The following is a 22,827-nucleotide window of genomic DNA, read 5'->3' as shown; positions in this document are numbered from 1 at the left end:
AGTATATGGAAAGGGCATTTGTAAATTCCAAATGAGGCACCTCAAAACTGCTGCCCCAAAGCACTTACTGAAGGACAAGACTGAAGGAAGTCTTTGAGGAAAAAAAGATACTACAGAGCAAAGAGAAACATAGTCGAAAAAAAGATATGCTTAGAATATTCAATGTACTTGCTCCATGAGCCGTGGTAAAGGATACCGTATCAAGCAGAAATAAAAACGTACTAACAAACTAATTCTGACGACCAACGTTACAAGAGTTGTTTCACTGTAAATCATGGTTTAACTTTTCAGAACGTGCTTCTGGTACTGACAACCATCCCGGCTGCCTCCCACAGACACCACCTCAGAGCGGCGTGCAGGAGTACACGGCAATAACGAATTTCAAGAACTTTTAAAATTGGCTTAAGCAAGACAGATTATTAGCTGCTTTTTAAATCGACATCACTTGCACATCCTTGACTACTGGAGCTGGTGTATTTCCACACACCCAGCCGGAGAACAACCCCCCACGGCCACTCCCGAGGATGCGGCTCTCCCAGGGCCCGGCCCGGCCCGGCCCCTCCGCGCCCCGCCCCGCGCACGCGCGGAGCCGCCACCGCCCCTCGCCCCATTGGCCGCGCTCCGCCCCCCTCCCCGCCCCGCCGCCGCCGCGCAGGCGTAGTCGCGGCCCTTTCGGGAAGGTTCTGTGTCGCACCAGCCTTTCCTTCCTCCGCCAGGGAAATCCTGTCCGGGTACGGGCCGCCCGCAGCCCCGCTCCTCTCCGCCCCGCCCCGCAGCCGCACGGGCTCTTCCCTGTCACCGTGTGCAGCCCGCGCCCTTCCCCTCACAGCCCGCCCGCCTCCCTCCACAGCCTCCTGCCCGCCCCCCGCAGCCGGGCCGCGATCTCCCCCCGCCCCGGTCTCTTGTTTGTCCTGCCCCGAGCTCAGCCGCTGTCGAGCACTGGGCCGGCCCCGCCGCCGGTCCTGCCCCGGGGACATGCGGCTGTGAGGTGCAGCCTCATCAGCGTCATCCGTGCAGCGGGGCCATGGGGGCCGCTCCCCTCGCCCTCCCCAGCCCGGACCCCCCAAGGTCGGCGGGCGCCCGGCGTCCAGCGGGGTCGGACCGGTGTAGGTTAGGGGGGAGCAGGTGATGGTCCTTCCATTGCTGAGGTGCCGGCCTCGCCTCTTGCAGCTACTTGGAGGTTCTCCTTGAGACGGGTTCTAACTGGGAGAGCAAGGGCGGAATAGACGGCTCCGAGCCGCAGAGTGGGACAGAAGGTACTGCCAGGAAGATCTTCGTACCTGCAGCGCTGCTGCCAGAGTTACAGAGAAACCTGCCGCCTCTCCTCTCTCTTTCTTGTGATCACCTGGAGAGGAGAGGTGAGTTGTCTTTACCTCTTGTCGTGCTGTAGCAGTGGAGAAATAGGCTAGCTTGCGAGGTGCAGAACTTGTTCAGGACAGCTTCAAGCCTCAGCTGTCTGCTTGGTTTGTTTTACTTGAGACTCAGCCCTATGCAAAGGCCCACTGATGGAGAAAGAGATTAGCACCGTGTTAACTGCGCGGTTCTCTCTCCTTTGCTGCAGTGCCCACTTTCACCGCTGCCTCCTGCTCTGCCTGCTCCTGCTTTCAGCATGGTAAAGAAGAACACTATCCCTGATGGGTAAGTATCCCTCACACTAAGCAAGAGGCAGGAGCGGGCATCCCACAGAGAGGGGCACTGACTGCCCCAAGCGCTTTCTTGCCTCAAGCACCTTCACCACCTACAGACAGGTTAAGGTAGGTATCTTCTCCAAGACAGCAACAGCCCAGCCATTCATTCCCCAGGTGAGTATAATGCTCAGCCTGTGAACACTTCTCCTTCATCGGCCGCACACAGTTCCTTCTTCCTAATCTTTTTACCCCCAAGTGTATGTTTACTTGGGAAATGGGAGGCTAGTCCATACTTCAGGCTACTTGTGTTTGCTACTAGGAATGGCCGAAGAGTTGATAAGATGGGAGCAGGTGGTTGCATGCACAAGATCAAGGAATACTTTTGTGAATTCAGATCCAGAAACATCTCGTGGTTTTGTTTCTAACAAGAGGACGACAGAAATGTTGTATCAACAAAAATAATCCCAAATTATTCCAAATGCACTATACAGGCCTTGTAATGACTTGATTGGGAGTGCATATGTGGACCACAGAATGATGTCATTTAAAACAGATACAGTTCTACTCTTCAGCTCTTAATAAAGCACAAGAAAAGAAGTCCAAATTAAAAGAGTTTTAATTCATGTGTTCTTGATGGCATCAGTACAAACTTTTTTGATAGGAGGGTATGCTGAGATATAAAGGCACACTGTAATGGGGCAATAACTTGCAGTTTATATGTTATTTGAGGAAAGAATTACATTATGCTGGTTTCAGGGGGAGTGTTAAGTAGGTTTATTAAGAGCATTCTTAGGAGGAGCAATAAGATACAAAAAACATGCGCTCCTGTAATATTTGTTGGGCCAAAAACCAGTGAATAGAAACAAAAGATGAAGGGAATTTAAAAAGTAAAGAAGCAGAAGAGTTGCATGGCTGACAAGCTCAAGGATTAAAATTAGAATAAACTTTAAAAAAAGCTGTTTAAACATGTCTTTCTCTGAAAATTTCTATGAAATTTCGGTTACATGTTAGATGTGAGCTAAAGTGGGTTAGTTTTTAAGCAGCGATTCAGAAATTGGAAAACAATTGTCCTTGCTTTCTTCATCCTTGGAAATTGCTACTAAAGCTTTGAGAATCAGGTGCTTGTTTCTCCTTTCTTATCCCCCCCTCGCATTTGAACTAGAGAAGCTTTGAGATTACATGGATTTCTTAACTATGGAAGAATCCGTGGATGCTACTTTTGACTTCTACAATTGGAAACTAACACCTTTCAGGGAGAGAAACAGCTACTGTCAAATATTTGGTTATAAAGTTAGTGTTACCTTTTGACAAAGTGCCTGATACTGAAGTGCTTTCAACTTCTCCAGATAGTTTTTATACTGCTAAGAAATAAAGTTAGACATCCACAGTAACAGTAATGAAGTTGAAGGCCTTGTCAGCCCCTCAGTCTCATGCATCAGGATGTGGATGTCACCCTTGTGCTAGCACAGCATGTTCAGTGTCAGTTCACTGTCAGTTAAGTAAGCCAGGAAGACATAGAAGTGAATCCTGGAAGGGGCTTAAGGAGACAAGTTTGAGTCTAGGTCATCCTGCATATGCAATTTACTGGCCCCATAAATAGGTGTTGGCGAAAGTAGGATTGTGTAGCCTGGAGCATAAGGACAAGTGTCAACTGTGGAAACACAACCTCAATCTCCATGTTGTAATAGCAATACTCTTAACTCTTTTGGTTTAATGGTACTGCAAGAGATAAGGAGAGTGACACTAAATACTGGCATCTTTTGTCTTCCTGTTAGTGCCTCAGTTTTTAATACTTTTAATCCAGACTTCATTATGCTAATTCAAGCAATACAATAAATTAGGGGTTTCAGTTAAGGTAGTAAGTAGGAATAGTGCAACTAAACAAGAAATGGTGAACCTTTTTTTAGGACAAGGGGTAATGACTTTAAAGTTGAAGAGGTTTACCTCAGATGTAAGGAAGAAATTTTTCACTATAAAGATTGTGATGCACGGAAATTCTGGGTGCCCTTCCCTGTGAGTTTTCAAGGCTGGTTGGATGGGTCTTTGAGCACCCTGGTCTAGTGGAAGGTGTCCCTTCCTGTGACAGGAGAGTTGCAACTAGAGGATATTTAAGGCTTATTCCAACCCAAGCCATTCTATGATAAAGAAAATTATATTTCTTTTTTCCACTAATGTCTTGGAGCAGAGCTATGGTGTACTGTCTGTTGGAGTCTCAAACCTACAAAACGGTGCTGGTGAAGTAATTTTGTAGCAAAATGAGACAGTAGTGTAAAAGAGAGGTTCATGTGACTCCTTGCGCTCCAGTTTCCACATGGAGTCAAATTCTGGTTCTTCACAGTGTCTGAAATGGTTTTAACCTTCAGTAGTTGTATACTCTGATGTTTTAGTGAAGAACCAGACAGTCCAAGCTGCCTAACAAGTCATAAAATACTATGATGTTTTTACAAATTTATACTCATTTGTGCTTCAGCATCCAAAATCCTGCTGTGTGTATTACATAAACTCCAATTCAGTTCTGAAGAGCATCTGCAGAAATGTCACTTTCTGGCAAGTTTCCCTTGAATAGTATAAAAATACTGAGTGGGGTCTTTTTGTTAGAAGGGCAAAGCTGAATTATTTTTGCCAATACACCATAAACATGCTTCTTTAACTGATTTTTTTCTGTCCAGACTTAAAGCATCAGCATTTTCATTTAGACAGGAATATTAAATACTGTGGCATAAGGGATTGTGCATGTTCAACAGTGAGTGGGAGAGAAGGATGATATTTTATTTGTAAAAGTGCTTCCTATCATCAATTTTGAATCTGGTGTCTATAGAGGTATGGAAGTCACTTGGAAAATCAGGCTGCATGTATATCATGCAGTGTCTGTAGCCAAAAAAAAGGAAGAGAGGTTCCAAGTAGTATTTTCTAAATGGTCTTGCTAGAGGTGACAGTAGTTGTAAAAGTAAATCTTACAATGAATCGGTTCTAAACCAGAACATTTTACTGGAAATTAAAGCTTCCATATGACCTTAACAATGTTAAAATAAATTATGAGAAAAAAAATTTGTTCCACATCTGGCTCTGTTAAAATTTTAAAGCCAAAGCAGATAAAATATGCAGCTGGATGTAATCCATAATCAGTCAGTTTCTTCATGTCCAGCCTGGTTTTCACTCAAGCCTCTGTAGCTCTTAGTCACTGGTACAGGGATAATTATGGTGCCAACTCTTGTGATAACACCTCTGACTCCTGCCTTTCTTGCTTCTACTCTGTTCAAGCAGAACACAAACCATGTGTCACAAGTCTCATTCATACTTGCTAAAATGCTTAGTTAAGGCTTTGCTCCTGTAATTCCTGTTTATGTGACCACCTGCAGATCATAACCTTGGATCATTCTGCCTTTATCTATACTTACTCTGTAAAAGTTTGACTTTCATTAGTCCAGGCCAGTTTTAATTCCCAACCATCTTCCTTTGTTGAGAACAGAACAAATGTAAATTTATTTCCTTAGCTAATCTTTGGTTAATTTCAATCTGCTGGTTTTATTTTTAGTTCTGCAGCAGTGTGCTGAAATTTCCTTTTAAAATACCATTTTAAAGATAACATGGAACACATACCCTTTATGTTTTTTAATGAAAAGTGCCTTCTGCTCATTTTCTACCATAGAGCTGTCAGCAGCTTTTGAGTTTCTTGCTGATTGTGCAGATTTTTTTTTCTGGGAGGATTGAAATGGCTTTAAATACAAGAGAATAAAACCCCAGGTTTATTAAGGTCTGACAATAAATTGGGTAATCCTGGGGTATTGTTCTGTAAATCCCCAAATATTAAAAAAGTTCGGAATTTTTACAAAGCCTTTTTTACATTGTTAATTAAAGAAAATAAGATTTGAAAGGCCTTTTTTGATACTTTCTTTTTGACTTTTAAATGCTCCTATCTATAATAATTATGGTTTATTTCCGCTCATAGATTTCCAAGAGAAAGCAGGTTAAAACAGCACTGAATTTCTGATCTTAATTGATTCATGTACAATTTACATCTCTTAAATAGGAGTAAATGGAACATAGTCTCAGATTTGTTTTCATACTTCACAGCAAGCATAAAGCTACCAGACACCAGGGTTTACAAACTTGAAAATTCATTTAAGAAGACTTATCCTGTAAAAAAAATTAGAATTTAGTAAAAGTTTTATTTGAAACAGCTCTTGATGATCTCATCTCTAGCCTGCCCTTACACTTTCTCTCCTTGTATCAGCCTTCTACAGACCAGCTGTTTACAGCAGCCTTCCTAATGATGAGTTGTTATTACTCCTTTGTTCCTTCATTTATTGTCCATTAAACTAAGCACCTGTATGTCTGCACTGTGAGCCTTGATCTGTTCTTTGCCTCATGATGAAGATTACAGAGAGAAGTTAGTGCTAAAGACATGTCTGTAGGAGATTGTTATGTGGTTGTTAATATCAAATACACTTCAGTCACCCTGCTTTGTTTCCTTTGTTACTTCCAAGCATCTCTGAATGGTGATGTTGTTATTTATATAATATGACAAACATAATTATAGATATTATCATTGAGAATTTTTCCAGCCAACTTCTGATTTTTTTATGATCCAATACAGGAATTGTGAACAAGGAAAGTATTCAGTGGTTAGAACATTTTAAAATTACGTATTTGGTTTATTTCATTAAATGGTGTTGTTTTATGAACATCAGAAAGCTGTTGGATGCTCCCTTCAAAGGGAGAGATTAATTTAAGCATTAATTCAGAAAATTGCAAGGGAATGAACACCAGTGTTAAAGAATCTTGGGGAAATGTTTTGTATCTTAATAGTTGAGGTGTTAGCCAAAAATGCAAAAAGCCTGTGTAGATTTTAAGTCATCCAGCTGCATGTTGTTAGGTTATAGAGACAATTTGCACTTGCAGAAGAAGAGGAAATAATAGTTCTAAGTTTAGAAAGTTACCTCATTGAAGGTAAAATTGATCTGCTGATTAACTTGTTTTCCTCTTCAGATAATGCTTTTCATCCTTTTTTAAAAACTGAAATCTCTGAAATATTATATATGGAGAGTTTTTTCACCAGAATGTAGAACTTGTGCATACTGTACTCTTTGGTTTTGGAATTACGGGTGTTTTGAATGTTGTAACAAGTCTTCTTATTGGTGATTTGTGATAGGTTTTGTTGTGATGGAATATTCTCTGTATTTTTCAAAATGGTGAGAGAAAGTTTAATCAAGAGTGTTTCTTTGAAAAAGAAGCATATTACAAAGGAAACATTTTTGGAATATACAGATTATCTGTATTGTTAATGAACATAAATTTTGCATTTCATTGTCAATTAAATGATTGATGTGTGCCTATGGCAACTTTTTTTAAGGCGTTTGATTCAGTCAGGTTGAAAAACACCCACCAACTACAACAATACATTTTTACCTGTTGAACCTTACACATCTGTTTTGCTATATATTGGTGCTACTTGTTTGTAAATGTTACCCTGCCATTTTGAGGAGAGGAATTTTCTGGAAGTTGAAGAAGAAGGAAGGAAAAAGACTCATTTCAAGCATCCTGATGATACTTTGAAACTTCTTCATGGAATAGTTGCAAATTTGGGGACCTAATTATACCTTATGATAACAGCAATTTTTATGTGCTTTGTGCTGCAGGTGTCTTCTGTCAAATCATGCAACTTGAAAATCTTTAAAATGTAATATTTCTTTCCTTACAGATGGCGGAGTTTGACACCAGTTGGACAGCCTATACCAGGAACGAGATTTATTGCATTCAAAGTACCTTTAAAAGGGGTATGTATAAAAGTAACTGCAAACTGGCTGTATTAGATAAACTGCAAAAGCAATAAAGAATAGTATGACTATACATGCAAATTTCAAGGAAGTTTTAAAAAAAATAATTTATTCAGATTTAAGCCTTTCAACCATCTGGCTTTTAAAAATAATATTCTATATTTTTTCTTATTTTTCTTTATTTCTGATGTTACTCTTTTTATTTATCTTTTAAAAATAATCAAGCTTCTAAATCAAACAGCATACTTCATTTGATCACTATTAAGTGCCTAAATTAATAATCTTATTAAATATCTTTTCATGGCTGTTTTAAGAAAATCATATGGAAGAGTTTATTATATGAATAACAGTCTAGGCAATGTAAGCCAAAGTATAATTTTATGGAAATTAAGCACTTGTTGAAGGACACCAGCCACTGCAGAACTTAAAATTATAGATCCAAATTGGCAATTTCATAAGCGAAAAGCTTCAGTGATCTGGTGGGAATTTATTATAGCTAAAAAAGAAGTCTTCATAGGTTTCTCCTATTTTACTAATTAATTAGTTTATGAAGTACTTTTATTAGTATTTCCTTTAGAGTCTTGCTAGCATGAAGTGCCATCCTAAGCTATTAAATACACTGAGTTAAATCTTTAAATTCTTTGTTTCTACAATAGGTGGAGGTTGTCTTGTAGAGACTGTTCAGTTCTTTAGTGCCTAGGCCTTTTTGGAGGCATAGGGCAAATTAGTGTTAATTTATACAGAAGGGCAAACAGAACAAGTGCTGCATAAATTGACTTGTACAAGTCCTTGCTTTAGATACAGAGAAAATAAAAGTTTCCAAGCACTTTTAAAGAAAGTACAGTGATCTGACATAACTCTAGCAGTTAAAGGGAAATGTTCTGTCTAAGCTTTTGTCTTCCGATTGCTCTCTAGTATTCATACACAAAAATTCTGGTTCTTTTGTGTATACTACCCATTATGTTTTCAGTCACCACTCAGTTCAGTTTTATTAGGAATAACTGAAGTGAAATGCAGGATTTGCTTCCTGCAGCTGCTTTTACAGCTTTGGGATGATGGTTTGGTTCCTTGGACACCAAGGATCTCATACTTAACATGTCATGTTCTCCAAGATGTGGATGGATTGTACAGCAGTTGTGTGATTTTCCACCAAGACTGCCAGTCAACAAATCAAGCTGTGAATATAAAATCCAGTAGAGTTATAATTGGCTTCTTTGCTCTTGTCACAAGGACCACTCCACATCAGCCTGTTACTCATTTCCTGTCCTACTGATCTCACAGGGGCATAGATCTGTGTTCTGGGAAGCTGTCTTGTCCGGACTTAAAGTCTGGTACCCAAGGATGCAAAATCTGTAACATTTCTGTCCCTTCAGTTTGTTCAGTCTCAGCTATGAAAGACAGAAGAATGACAAGTCTGCCAGAGACTGTGTGCTTGGTGGTCATGGAGTTTGTGGCAGAACACACATGAAATGTGTGACTGGCTAACCTGTGATGTCTTTGAGAGGTGGTCAGTAAATCTGTCTGAAAATGCTGAAGACCTGATTGGTTGTAGTTTTTTGGAAGTCCTATTATTTCTTAAATTGGTGGAACAGACCTCTTAAATATGCAGCAGTTTGCTTCTTTGTTGCGTATTAGGAACTTGATTGATGATTTCTCCCAAAGGGAGACAACGTATTTTCAGTATTTGAAGATACAGGGTTGTTGTCTTAGAAAATGTGCTGTTAGTAAAGATCATATGTTTAGTTGGAAGGATTTTCTGTCTTTCCTTTCACATCACCATTATAATGCTAAAAGTAACATTGTAGTGTAGTAAGAATTGAGCAAGTTCTTTCCCATGCCATTAGGAGGATTTTTAGAATTGGTTCCGATTTCTCACATTCTCAAAGCCCTATTAAACACCTAAACTACTGAATAGTCAACAGGAGTTTTTCAGAAAATTCCAGCAAGCCTTTTAAAACATAGTGTTTCATAACACATATAACTGTCTACTTAATCAATATGTTTGGAGATACCTTATTTTTGTAAATTACATTTCTCCTCAGTTTCTGTCATGTCATATAGTAAAAATTCTTTAATATTCTACCATAGACCTTTTGTAGATTCACCTTTGTCACCTCAAAGTTGAGTTCAGCTTCAGATTGGACTAAGAGTCACTGCTGAGTAGCAGTGACATAACTGACTCATGTTCATTTTGTTTAAATTTCTACAACATCCGCTTTTTTCAGCAATGCACTGGTGTCTGAAATACATAGGACTGAATACTTTATTCCTTCCTTTCTGTCCTCCTCCTCCTTTCAGCTCAAGCTTCCTAATCACATACCAGCTCTGATATGACTGCCCTGCTATTTATTCTTTACTTCATTTTCCTGTCTCTATTTCCAGACTCAAGTGCTTGCTAGCATTTTACATTAGAATCTGTACAGTCAAAAGAAGGAATGGTTAGTTACCCTATAGCATCTGTGGTTCTAAGAAGTATGTGGTCTGTGGCTGCCTTCCTTTCCAATAGTTCTGAGTCCAGTCTGCTTGAATTTCTTGTTGACAAAGGAACTGACAGGTGGTTGAGGCTGCTGCATCTTTTGCCACTGTCTTTATTGGTTCTGGCTGAGCCTGTGTCAAAAGGCTCTCACAATGGACAAGTGCACTGTTCAGAGAAAATCCAGTCTTGAGTATATGAGGCATTTTCATACCTAAAGTGAAGAACACATTTCAAAAACCACAGCTACAATAGGGTGAGTAAACATTTTTCTCACTGTTTGTCAAATGAAATGAATTATTCATTATCCACCAACACACAGCTTTCTTAGTCACGATATTTGGTCTTATTTAATATTCCCCAGTGCTAAATGATCTGCAAGTACACTCTGTCAAGAGATGAAGGAGGGATAAAAATGTCTGCACAACATTTGTGGGAAGAAAGTTAAACCTTTAGAAATGAACTCTGTATCACAATTTCTTATGTTTTATATGAAATACACTTCTAGTTTTGAGTTACTGTGCAGGACAAAATTTGGGGGAAGTAGATTGTAGTGTTTTGCTTTTTGGTGTGTTTAGTTATATAAAAATCAATATATACATGCTGCAGTTTTCAGAATTTTTGTGTCTGTCAAGTTATAGCTAATTTTAATAATGTTTGTTAACACTATACAAGCAGAAATGCTCACATTGCCTTGCATTTTTATCTAAATAGGAATACATAAATTTTTGCTTTCTTTTTGGTTCCTCTTACCTGTATAATACATGGATGTGGTTCTGATAATTAAGCACTCTCTTTTAAATATTGATGTTTCCTAGTACTAATTAAAACAGCTGAATATTACAAATGTCTTACTATTGGAATGTAAAAAGAATATATTTCTTTTTAATTTTCTTTTTAGGCAATTAACCAGAGGCTTACCCCAACCCAGAAATTTACACCAAAAGACTTAATTGCTGCAATGAAAGCCCTAAATGTAGAGCTTGGATTAATTATTGATTTAACATACACCACACGATACTATGAAGTTAAGGTAACAAAAGCCTAACAAAAATGTAAAATAGTTACTGCAACTTTTGTTTTAAAGTGTTTACACATTTTCTTACCTTGAATTGGAATAGACAAGCTATCGAGACTACTTTTATGTCTCCAATAGAAAATAAATGTTTTATTGCAGAGGAAATAGCTCATTCTCCCAGCTAGTTGCATTTACGGGTGATTTGTATGATGGTAACTCAGTAATGGATGAAGACTTCAGTGCCAGGCACTGCACAAAAAGTGCAGAAGAGTTATGTCCTGTATCTTGAAGATATTCTCATTTATTCCTGGGTGGTTCTTTTTACTCATCCTCAGTGGAATCCACTTAAGAAGGTGTATATTTTTAAACTACTTTATCAATTTAAAAGTTTTTGCCCGGATGGTTCAAACAATTGTGATTAATCAGCATCCTTTTGAAAAGGAGAATAAATGACAGTGTTATATCAGAATGCAAATCTTTGTATGCACATGGGCTCTAGGCATTAAGGGAGTGAATTTGTATGTACATGACTGTGGGTAGGAATGACAAATACTGCTAATAATTGTAAAATGGGTTAGAATGGAATGCCAAGAAACTGCTCCCTTAGTTAATGTGCAGCCTTATTAGCAGGGATTATAAAATATATCTTATGTAGGAACTGTTCCTTCTTACTGGTCTTTAATGTAGAAATATAAGTAGTAGTTTCTGAGAGTTTTATTTCTATAAAATTGTGTCAAGATTGTTTTCAGTTCCTATTGAGGATTTGAACAACTGGTTTACATTGTCATTATGTTAGATACTGCTTAAGGTTTCTCATTGTTGCAAGATTTCAGTATTTTTTACCATTGCTTTTTTCTTTTTTTTTTGTTAGGATTTACCTAAAAGTGTGCAGTATAAGAAACTTTATACTGTTGGACTGGAAGTCCCTGATAATGCTACTATCCTACAGTTCAAAAAGTGGGTCAGAAAATTCCTTTGGGAAAATGCAGGAAATGGTAAATATCAGCATCCTGTGTTGTAAAAAAAACTCACCAAAATTTTATTTCAGTACTAACCGTGTCATTTACTAATTTCAATATTCAATAAAACATGGGACACCAGGGATCTTGGGCTTGGGCTTTTTGCAGCGCTTTCCACTTTATTATCATGATAAGATCCATTATGCAAACCACTATGTATCTTTTTTTTCAATCAAAAAGTCTTTTTTTTCAAAAATGACTGGTAACTTAAATGTGCTTCCTAGTAGTGTTACATTTGTGTTAGGTGTCAAAGTAACTGCAGCAAGGCCTTCCTCTGTGTGACCCAATTGTTTACCATCAGCTGAGTGTTGGAGCTGCCAGCCCTTGGTGGATGTTTGAAATAGCACTGGGCACTGATCTGTGTGAGCAGCTTCAGTCCATTTAGTCTGATGTAGTGTTCTTTGCCTTGGGAGTCCATTATTGCCCTCAGATCTGAACAGTTCTTGAAAATCTGATTACAGACCTGGTGTCAGTGTTTCCACAGTGTGGCTGTGCTGCTATTTCAGTGTCTGTGCAACAGGACAGTTCTTGCTGAGACTAGATAAGGTGCTTTTTGTGAAAATAATTTAGTGTGTTTTGCTATAGTGTGTTTGTAGCTTTAAACTTCCCACTTCTTTTGGTAGTGGGCAGATTAGGCAGATTTTATCTGTTTGTTTATCAAATAATCATGGACCATTCTTTCAGGCCTTTTTGTGATGTTTGCTGTGGTTCCTTTGGCATTTTCTTTGAGAAAGTAGAGATTAACTGCCCAAGTGCATACAGTTTTTACTGCAAAGCAAAGCCAGGGTCTTCCTGTGGGTGATCAACTGTTTTATGAAAAAGTTCTGACCTTAATTTCAGATATGAGAGCCTGAATTAGAACTACTGGGAAGATGAAAAAGTATAAGAAAAAGCTGTTGTCCTTGCTCAGGAAGTTAGTTTGTATGTTCTTCCTTTGCTCTTTTTTGGCTTAAGGAAATTACCTGGTGATTATTAGTTTTCTTTTGGGTTGGATCTAGTGCTTTTTTGTAAGGGCATTTTGGCAGAGTTTATGTAACTTCTGCCTTGAGAAAGCTTTCCTCCTTGTAATTTGGCCTCTGTTTTAGATAATCCCTAAAATATCTCAGAATTCCTTTTATGAATACTTTTTAAGAAGGTGGTTCTTTTTTAGTGTTTGAATTGTTAGACATCAACTTGTAATGAACTTCCGTGGCAATTCGACTGTCGTGATCTGTGGCAAGCACATTTTGTCTGTTATATTTTATGTCATTCAGAAGTTTATCAGTGTCCTGTTTCAAAGACCATCTGTCAGTACTGCCTCTGCCAAAACTTTGTTCTTCTGATGTTAATTTTTCTTCAAAAATCTAGCCTAAAACTTAATCAGTTATACATTTATTCTTCTACCAGCTTTGCACTTTAAGTATTGTTGTTCTCTGTCCCCACTATTACATTCAGTATCTCAGATTTGGTTTTACACACTAAGACAAACTTCCTTCTTTTATGACCAACATAGTAGCCCTTTATATATATTTTTTTTGAACTTGTTTGTTTTTCATTACCTTTCAATATGAATATAAATAGTCTGGGTGAGGTTTTACCAGTGCCTTGCATGACTGTATTAGAGTTTCCCTGTTTCTCTCATTTGAAACACTCTAGCAACAGTAAGTTATTCTGCTTTTTAGCCTTTGGTCAATAATATTTTTTAAAAATATTTCTGTAGAGATTACTGATCCTTTTTTCCTCCATGTATTATACTCCTAAGCTTTTCATATACTTTCAAGTGCATTATGTGTAAGTTAAGTTCCTCAGTTCTACATTTGCTTGTTGTGATTTGCTTTCAAACCCATATTTTATTCTTTTTCTCCTGTTACTGCAGTGGCTGAGATTAGGTGCTTTACCTGCCATCACTCTTTCTTTTTTTCTACATTGTGCAGAGTCAATCTCAGCCATCACAAGTTTGGAAGTAGTGAGCTAACAGCTGCTAGAGATCCAGCATGGAGAGGACATATGTCTTGTCTGGACGTGTCTCTTGTTTTACAGGCATGACAGCAGAATTTGTAAATAGCAAGCATTATTTATTATTACTTTGCTAGAAAAGCAGAGACTTTTTTTTTTTTTAAAAAGTTGTGTTAGCTTTCTATTAATTTCACTTTCTGGACTATTAAAGACTCTGCTTTTTTGACAGAGAAACTCATTGGCGTGCACTGTACTAACGGAATTAATAGAACTGGCTATCTTATATGTAGGTAAGGCTCTGTGAAAGCAGAAATTATTCTTCACAAAAAGTAGGATCCTTATATTACTCTCTGTTCCCTTTGGGACAATAACATAGTCATATTTTTCTTCAGGTATCTTATAGATGTTGAAGGCTGGGATCCAGAGGCAGCAATTCAGGGTAGGTATATATTTTGAACTAAGGCACATGTCAGATTGTACTTCACAATTACTAAAAACTCACAAATACAACAATTCTATTTTAGTATCTTTTCAGTAATTGCATGTGCTGACTTATATAGAAGATTTTATAGCCAACTGTTGATTCTATTCCAGGCAGGACTTGAGCAATAGCAGATTGACAGGATAGGAGGAGTATGTTTTAGCTGCTTAAATTTTTTATTTTTACTTGAAAGAGTTTTCACTCATAGTTTGCTATGACTACTAGTTTCAGGGGTCTTTTTAAAAAATGCTGCAATGATGCCAGCTTGCTGAAATATTTAATACCAAGTTAGAATTGTTTCAAATTCAGCATCTCATATGGAACAGAAACTTGCCTTTCACATTTTTGTGGCTCAGTTTGACCACATTTCATGAGACTGTATTTCTTTTTCTCTAGCTTTTGGTGATGCCAGAGGTCACCGCATGGATGGCCTTGTGTATCTCACAGATCTCAGGACGCAGCCGATGCGAAGGTGAGCAAAAGCTTTTAGTTGTGTGCTTGAGATCTTCCAGTGTGTCTCCTGGCATTTTAAAATGTTCATTTCCAGTCCTAAGCCAAAATTAATTCCCTCTTAAACCTCTAATATGAAACTACACATTGATGTAAAACAATGTGTTGTTGTTTGTGTATTCTCAGATGAATAACATGAAGTGCAGTGTTCTTTGTTCATATTTTCAATGTATATGGTTCGAAAGATGGTTTTTAATCTGACAGCTACTACTGAATGTTGTTGTGCTTTTATCATACTGTGACGAGTGTATTGAGTCTGCATTCTCTCAGAAGCTGAAAGGAGCTACTGCTAAGATGCCTTTGTAAGTTCTGTGATCTGTCTGCTGTTGTTGGCACTGTAGAACAAGATATTAAAAAAATAGTAGAACGGTTTTAAGAATAAAAAAATAGAGGAAAGTGGAACATTGTTCTTGTCCCCTCTGTTCACAGTAGTTGTATTTCTGATGTTTAAGAATGTTATGCTTATCATCGTCTCCTAAGAGCAGCCAACCTTTACATCTTCCTAAGGTACTTGTGCCAGTGATGCCTTGTAGCAGTAAATGGATTTTAAAATTAATACTGAGTGATTAGTTTCTTTTTCGATTAGCTGAAGGTCCTTTGTTTTGCCCTTATTGTTGTTTCATAGTCTGTGCAGGATTAAGCTGGAGTCATGTCAGATTTTTAAAATAAATTTACAAGATTAGTATTTTCTGAGTTGTCTGTAAATTTTACTTAACATAAAATTTCTGTCATTCAGAACTGAAGAATTTTATGCAAGTGGGTTTTTTCTCTGTCAGTAGTATGCTTTAAAAAAGGAAGCTTATGTGAGATTTTTTTTCCCCCTTAGTAACCTTGGAATGGATGTATGGGATGCAGATGAAGATATTATCCCACCACCACATGCAATGGAAGGATCTGTAGAGCGGTTCCCAAATGAAGATTTTCAGGGGTAATAGGCTGAAAAATGGAATTCAAAACAAAACAAAAAACCAACCGACCAAAAACAAAAAACCCACAAAAAAGCCACAATGGAAAATAATTGTTTCTTATTGAAAATACCATAGATACTCAAAAGAGATTTTATTAATTTAGCCTACCCATGTAAAATGTATTTACAGAATTTGACAAAACAGCAACAAGATATGGATAAGAAAGGGAATGTATGCTGTTAGAAGTCTGTAAGTAATTAGTTCACTTAGGAAAATTCAGTTTTACTTTCCCTGTCCTTCTTCATTATTCTACAATAGTCTGCACTTATTTTTAATTAATTTTGAATCACTGGTTTTGCCTGTTTAACAAGTACTGTAGAATTACAATTGAATGTCACAGCTTCTGCTTTAACACTGGTTTTATAATCTTACATACAGTTTAGATTATTAATAATTTTGATACCTTCATATTTGATGAAGGTCTTTCATGTAAATTCTCGGTTAAAAATGAATTGTTTTCATTAATGACTTGTAGCACTTTTAAGTATGATATTCAATACTTCTTAACAGGTCTGGGAAAAGATTAAGAATTTATGATGACCACACTCACAATGATTTGCAAGGACAGATGCAATTGCGAGATTTTGACTTCGTTAATAAGGGGCCTGGACAAAGACGAAGACCATTTCATGAGCATCAAACTCAGGATGAATTAAGAGCATCAGTGCAGATGAGAAATTGGGACTACAATAGGGGACCAGAACAAAGAGCCTTTACTGATCACCAGTTTTATGATGATTATCAAGAAGACCCGCAGCTGAAGGACCTAGACTTCAGTAGCAAGGGACATGGACAGAGTTTAAGACCTTTTCATGGGCACCAGTTTCATGATGATTTGCAAGCAGACAGACAGTCTTTTGACTTCAGCAGAGGACGGGAACAGAGGCAGAGATCCTTTCCTGACCATCCATCTCCTAATGATTTCCAGGAAGACAGGCAGTCAAAGGATTTTGATTTCGGTGGCAGGGGCCGTGGCCAGAGGCGAAAACTGTTCCATGACCACCAATCTCATGATGAATTTCAGACTCAAATGCAGTTAAAAGAATTGGATTCTGCCAGTAGAGGTCCTGGCAAAAGACTAAGATCCTTTCATGACTATGAGTCACGTGATGGGTTGCAATCACAGATGCAATTGAGAGATTTTGAATTTCTTAAGAGGGGTCGTGGGCAGAGGTTGAGACCTTTCAATGATCACCAGCCTCGTAATGACTTAAAAACAGAGATGCAGCTGAAAGATTATGATAATAAAGGTCCTGGACAAAGGTGCAGACCTTTTCATGACCCTCAGCCTTATGATGGCTTACAGGAACAGACTCAATCAAAAGATTTTGATTATGGTAATAAAGGGCACGGGCAAAGACCAAGACCTTTTCATGATCATCCAGGTCACAATGACTTGCCGCATGAATGGTGTTCAGACAGGTAAAGCATCCTTGAGCTGTACAAACAGAAATAGAGAATAAAAGTGTAAACCTCAGCAGTTTTAACTTAAATGAAGTATTGTTTTAAGTTATTTTTTTAAAAATCAGTCATCCTTTTTCTATATAAATGATCAGTTCATTAACTTTTCTCGTTTTGACTTACTTGACTTAGAGTTAGATATAAGCTGGAGTGTTGCAGCTTCAAAAGCCAGTGTTTCCTTTATTAGAAGGTTGTGCTGTAAAATTTGTGTTTCCTTTGCCTTTTAGTCAGCTTGAAACAAAACTCTTGTCCCACTTTGTTTTGTACAGAAACTTATGCTTAAAAAGAAGTCCTCTGGACAAAAGAGGATATGGAATTTTATTTATGCCCTCAGCCAAACACAGATAAACAAGAGTGCTACAAGGAAGTTTGATTTGCCTTTGTTTATTCCATGAGTTAATAATTTGTTAGAAATCTGCTTCAGAACTTGCATTATATTCTCACAGATACATACATCACTTACTAATAAACCTATTGGGTTCTGACATGTTTCAAAATACTTTTAATAATGCAGAATGTGTTTCAGATTCGTTGGACTAGTTAAGTTTGATTTAATTTGTTCTATTGTACAGCTAAAACAGAGAATGTTATTACAGTGAAGCATATGATTTTGAGGTATTAAATTATTACAAATTTTATTTTGAGGTATTAAAATTATTACAATTTTTATTAAAATTTTAAGTAATCTTTATTAAAAGAAAAAATATTTTATTTCATTTGATGTGTATTTTTTTCCCCAAATCTTACAACTGTTGGCAGTCTTCTTAACATGAAATTCTTTTGGTCATTTGCAGAAGTCAGTCCTTTCCTTCCCACGAAAATGTACCAGAACCTCATTTCTCCTCATCTCCTTCACTTCACAGAGATTACGGGTCTGATAATGATGACTTTAACAGAAATTACAGGTAAGTATCAGATATTATACATTGTTTTCTGATTTACCTTTGTTGTATTACTCCCCCTGTTTCCTAGCTAAGAAATACAAATTAACTGCACAGTGTAAAAATCTGTGTTAATATTTTTTGCTTAAATGCAGTTTAACCCACTGGATCTGAGCACTGAGCAACTAAATGTGACTAATTTGTGGTCCACTGATACTGAGTTTTGAGTGTTATTATTGTGTGAATCCCTGACATAATCATTGACATGGCAAGCACAGTTCAAGCTAATGAACTACATAATATGAAAATCAAGTGTCAGTGAGCAAAAAAGCAAAGCACAGATGCTGTATTTAACTCTTAAGTGCTGTGTACAACGAGCTGACTTTTACTGTGCAGGATGGGCAGACACTGAACTGGGTTGGCCAGAGCCATTGTCCCACATCCTTTAAGAATGGACATAGCCCCTGTACAAACTCTTCTAATGAGACTTAGTTTGAGTGACCCTAGCTACTTCTAGAGATCCTTTCCAGTCTGAGTGAATCTATGGTTCAGTAAGGGAGAAGATTTTAAAATTTTAAAGATTGTTTTGAATTGGCTTTATACACCACTTACTTTACCAAGTAAGAAGGTATTTGAAAGTAAACAGAATTGAAATATATATATATACACACACACAGTATCTGCATTTTTTAGACCATTCTGTATGTATTTTATAGGAGAGTGAGTCTTCTATTGCAGAAAAATTAATAATTAAAATATTTTCCAGAATACATTCTTGCCTGTTGAGGCTGTGTACTAGACAGCTATTGTTACGTATTGTACACAAAAATGAAAACATGGACTTAGGAAAAAAACGATCTCTAGGTAAAGATAAGGATATCTTACCACTAAACAGGTAATTTTAATTGTAAACAGCACTTGAAACAAAATTTGCTATAGTAGAATTACTTACTGTAAAGAGTTGTAATTTTAATCACTAGAATTGGAAAATTAATGCAAACAAGTTTGCAGTATCCATAGAGAGGATTTTAATTTCAGGGGATAAAAATGAGAATGAGGGTTCGAATTGTTCTTTCAGTGTTAGACACAGTTAATTTCTAGTGGTGGCCATCAACAATAAATCAACTGCTTTATTTCTATGAATTTCACTGTTCATATTTGTTCTTGCAGTAATCGACCACATTGTCCTGAAGACAATAGGAGAGTGCATCCCTCAGAGGAATTTCATAGAGGAAAAAACAGATTTGCACCATACTCTTCACGAACAATGCACCCATCTTCATCCATACACCAAGAAGATAGTTCAATAGACTATGAAAGAAAGCCTTTTCAGGGTGAAACTACCAGTGGCATGGAACAAAGTAAAAGATTAGCAGTTGTAACAGTTGATTACAATTATGGTCTGCCACTAGACTGTGGACCTGAAGAGGATGAGAGATCCCATTATGATTTACCACCAAGAGACCGCTACAACTGGAACTGAATAAAAAGGACAGTGTTTGCTCAGCTTAGAATTACTTTTACCCATTTTATTTTGTATGTGGACCAATTTTTTTTTAAGCAAATTAGTTAAATGAAACTTTCAGTAGTAAAGAACAGATCTCTATTGTAAGATTAGCTTCTACTGATATTTGGTTCTTTGAATTTATTAGGCTGTATTTGTTAAGTGTCAGTGGAGACAATGTCTCTGTACACATGGAATTAAAGCAGTCCTTCCTTTTAGTAAAATTGCAACCCTGAAAGAAATAACCCCTTAAAACAAACAACTTTCTGAGTGACTGTGTTTGTTTTTTGTTTTGCAGTTCTTTAAAATATATGTGATTTCCAGATGCATAATAAAACACTGCACTATCAGGTAGACTAGCATTGAAATTATAGGGATAATACTTAGAAATTAATGAAGCCAGGTTATGTACAGTTTTGAAAACAGAACTTTGAATTACTGCTAAAAGTCACTGCAGCACCACAGTTTACTTCCATATAATCTGTACTATCCACTGAACTGGCCTAGTTGCATTCTTTTTCATAGCAGAATTTTTCCCAGATTGCTAAGAACATGTAAACAAGTGGAATTTGAATATTCTAAATGTCAAACTTGCTTTTCGGTAATTGCAATATCTCATCCTGATTGTGTATTTTTTTCCTGATCCCTTAGGTTATCTATGTTTCAGAATAGCCCACTGCAGGTAAATTTCACCAGTTTCTCAGCAACAAATCCTAAGGAAGGTAGGTCATGTATGTCAGCTTCACTGTCTCGACTGGCCAAGGGCACTGGTGCCCATGTACTTACACCTCCTTGTTTGTCAGTCACACCTGCCCTACTCCTCAGTTCTGTTGTTTACTAGTTTCTTCTTACAGCAGAGCAATGTAATCAGAACAGCAAACTTGTTCAGGTGAGCTCCTTTTAATGGTCATGTATTGAACAGTCTCCTGAAGTGCCTGTGGCTCTCACAAAGGTTGTGCAACAAACAGTAACTGAATTTATGCCAGTAGCTGCTCAGTAGCACCAAGAACTCCTACTATGGATAAGGAAATCATTCCCTAGGATGGAAAACAGTATTACTATAGCACTTAGGTAAATTAAAATACCTACATTTTTCATTACTATTACATTTTAATGAAGTAATACTTGAAAGGGCATCACAATAAATAAGGACAAAGGTAGAGCATTATATTAAAATTATTCAATGCAATGCTACTTAAGTCATACAGTTAAGACACTGCCTTAAAAGCAAAGCTTTAAAGCATCAAGCAAGAGAGCAAGAGGGTCTAGGTATACGCTAGAAAACTGGAAAAAAAAGTGTATGTACCAAAACCCAGAAAAGTTTTCTTTTTTGGCTTTTAGTGATGTCATAAAACCCAGATTTCTGAATTCGTGGTTCTGTACTAAACAAGAACTAGATTGGAGTATCTTGTAACTCCTGTTGTTTGGTAACACATGCAAACAGTTCCCCTAGTCAAAGGACTCCATGGGTATAAATTCATACTGCAAATGCTTCATTGCCTGTGCAACTGGTAGAACAACTTTGGCTTTGTTCATTGTACAAAGTAAATAGTTTTCTCATTTTCACAGCAGCTTTGTATTTCCCATTAAATTGTATTTGCCATCAAATCTGATGGTGAGCTTCATTCATGTGGTCTCAGGAATTAAGCCCTGTCTATATAAACCAGTTGTGGAACTGAACACTAAATGTTATGAAAAGGCATTTGTTCCTTCACTTGCCTTCCCTTTTTTTTTAAAACTTGAGCTGTAAGATGAGAATCTTTATCTACACTTCTTTATTTGGAAGCAAGAAAGATCTGCAACATGGGCTACTATAGATTCTTTTAAAAAATCAACAAAAAACACCCTTCCTGGCATTTTCCAGCAGGAACTCAAGAATTACAGACTGCTATTACAAGCATTTGTTTGAGGTTTTTTCCTACTATGTATGCAGTATTCATAAAGTGAATAAAGAGCAGAAAACATTTGCCCATTTGTATTTTTGTTTTGGGGTTTGTTATTTAGGATTGCAGTGACCCTAGAGTCAATCCTTTTACTACTTCAGACTGGAGACCTGCTGCAGTGGAAGGCTCAATGAAGAAGAAACATGGCATAAGAAGTCAAGATCAGCAGCAGCTCTTACCAGCCCTTGTCAGTTCCTGCAGGACCCTTTGAGGGTTCAGGTGCAAACAACCAGGTGGTGCAATTCTGTTATCTAACAAAACAAATGTCACTTTCCTGCCTATGTTGAATGTCTGTCTTCAGGGAATATTGTTAGACATGATGTTTCCACAAGTGGTTTTGAGAAGACTATATGGAAATAGATATAGTTTTGTTTGTGTATTTATTTATTTATAATTTAGGATAAGGCTCTCCACCCTATTGTTCCTGATGGAATTATACAGAACGAAGCCCACATAATGTATTACGAACTCCAGTTGACATTTATCTCAAATTCCACAGATTGGTTCATCACTGTGTGTTCACATCTGTACTATTTAATTGCTAATTAAATTCACATGGTAGAGAATGAAATTAAATGTTTCTTGTTTTTTAAGGGAATAATCTGTTACAGCAGCACTCATAACTAAAACACAATACTTTTATTTATTTCACAGTTGTACAAAAAGGTCATAAGATTTTGCTGGTCTCTTTTGTGTATGTTCTCAGCAAACCGAACTAGCTGTTGCTGTATCACAGAGCATAAAAAGCCAGATAGTGTTGGTTTCCCACTGCCCTGAGTGTGAAGTTTTGAAGAAAACACAAGAATACAGAAAATCCAGACTGAGCACAAAATTATTTAATGAAGTTGTAACAGTTCTAATATATATAACTGTTGAACTGAACTCTCAGAAAACTTTTCTGTTGCTGTCCTGAAGTCAGGTTTTCATTGGATTTTTATCAGATGGTGAAGCCTTCATGTCAGCTTGCCTTGAGCTGTGATCATCCTGAGCTAGGAAATGTTCAGGTGATTCCTGGAAAACCCTGAAAGTTCATATGAGCTCTGTGCAGAAGGCTGATTCCCAAGAATGCCTTGGGAAAAGGAGAGGTCAGCTCCAACAGGAAACCAGGACACAAGGATTCAACTAAATTTATATGTAGAAATCTACAGTGTACAGCATTCTGTGTGAAGAACAAGGTTACCTATAAAAGGGCTAGAAAGGTTTGCATGTGATTGTTTTTTCTCTCAGCT

At 37.4% G+C, this 22,827-nt stretch overlaps 1 protein-coding gene across 1 annotated transcript; it reads left to right on the top strand.

Moving 5' to 3' along the window:
• The first annotated feature begins 524 nt into the window (after positions 1 to 524).
• Positions 525 to 22,067, top strand: LOC115905190. The gene is made up of 12 exons (XM_030951313.1): positions 525 to 731; positions 1,562 to 1,638; positions 7,330 to 7,405; positions 10,780 to 10,911; positions 11,768 to 11,891; positions 14,080 to 14,140; positions 14,243 to 14,289; positions 14,728 to 14,803; positions 15,668 to 15,769; positions 16,320 to 17,231; positions 18,065 to 18,175; positions 19,322 to 22,067. Exons 1-12 carry the CDS (start codon positions 525 to 527, stop codon positions 19,632 to 19,634), a joined length of 2,238 nt encoding a protein of 745 aa, XP_030807173.1. The 3' UTR covers positions 19,635 to 22,067.
• Positions 22,068 to 22,827: the final 760 nt, after the last annotated feature.

The sequence above is a fragment of the Camarhynchus parvulus genome, chromosome 6 (genome assembly GCF_901933205.1).
Source record: "Camarhynchus parvulus chromosome 6, STF_HiC, whole genome shotgun sequence".
Lineage (NCBI taxonomy): Eukaryota > Metazoa > Chordata > Aves > Passeriformes > Thraupidae > Camarhynchus > Camarhynchus parvulus.
This window is presented reverse-complemented; position numbering and strand designations above follow the sequence as displayed.

Bases quoted from the DNA above. Each gene is read 5' to 3' on its own strand.
- LOC115905190 (XM_030951313.1), top strand. From the start codon at position 525: ATGCGGCTCTCCCAGGGCCCGGCCCGGCCCGGCCCCTCCGCGCCCCGC. The intron at 11,892-14,079 runs GTAAATATCAGC...CTTTTTTGACAG, and splicing joins TTGGGAAAATGCAGGAAATG to AGAAACTCATTGGCGTGCAC. The intron at 14,804-15,667 runs GTGAGCAAAAGC...TTTCCCCCTTAG, and splicing joins AGGACGCAGCCGATGCGAAG to TAACCTTGGAATGGATGTAT.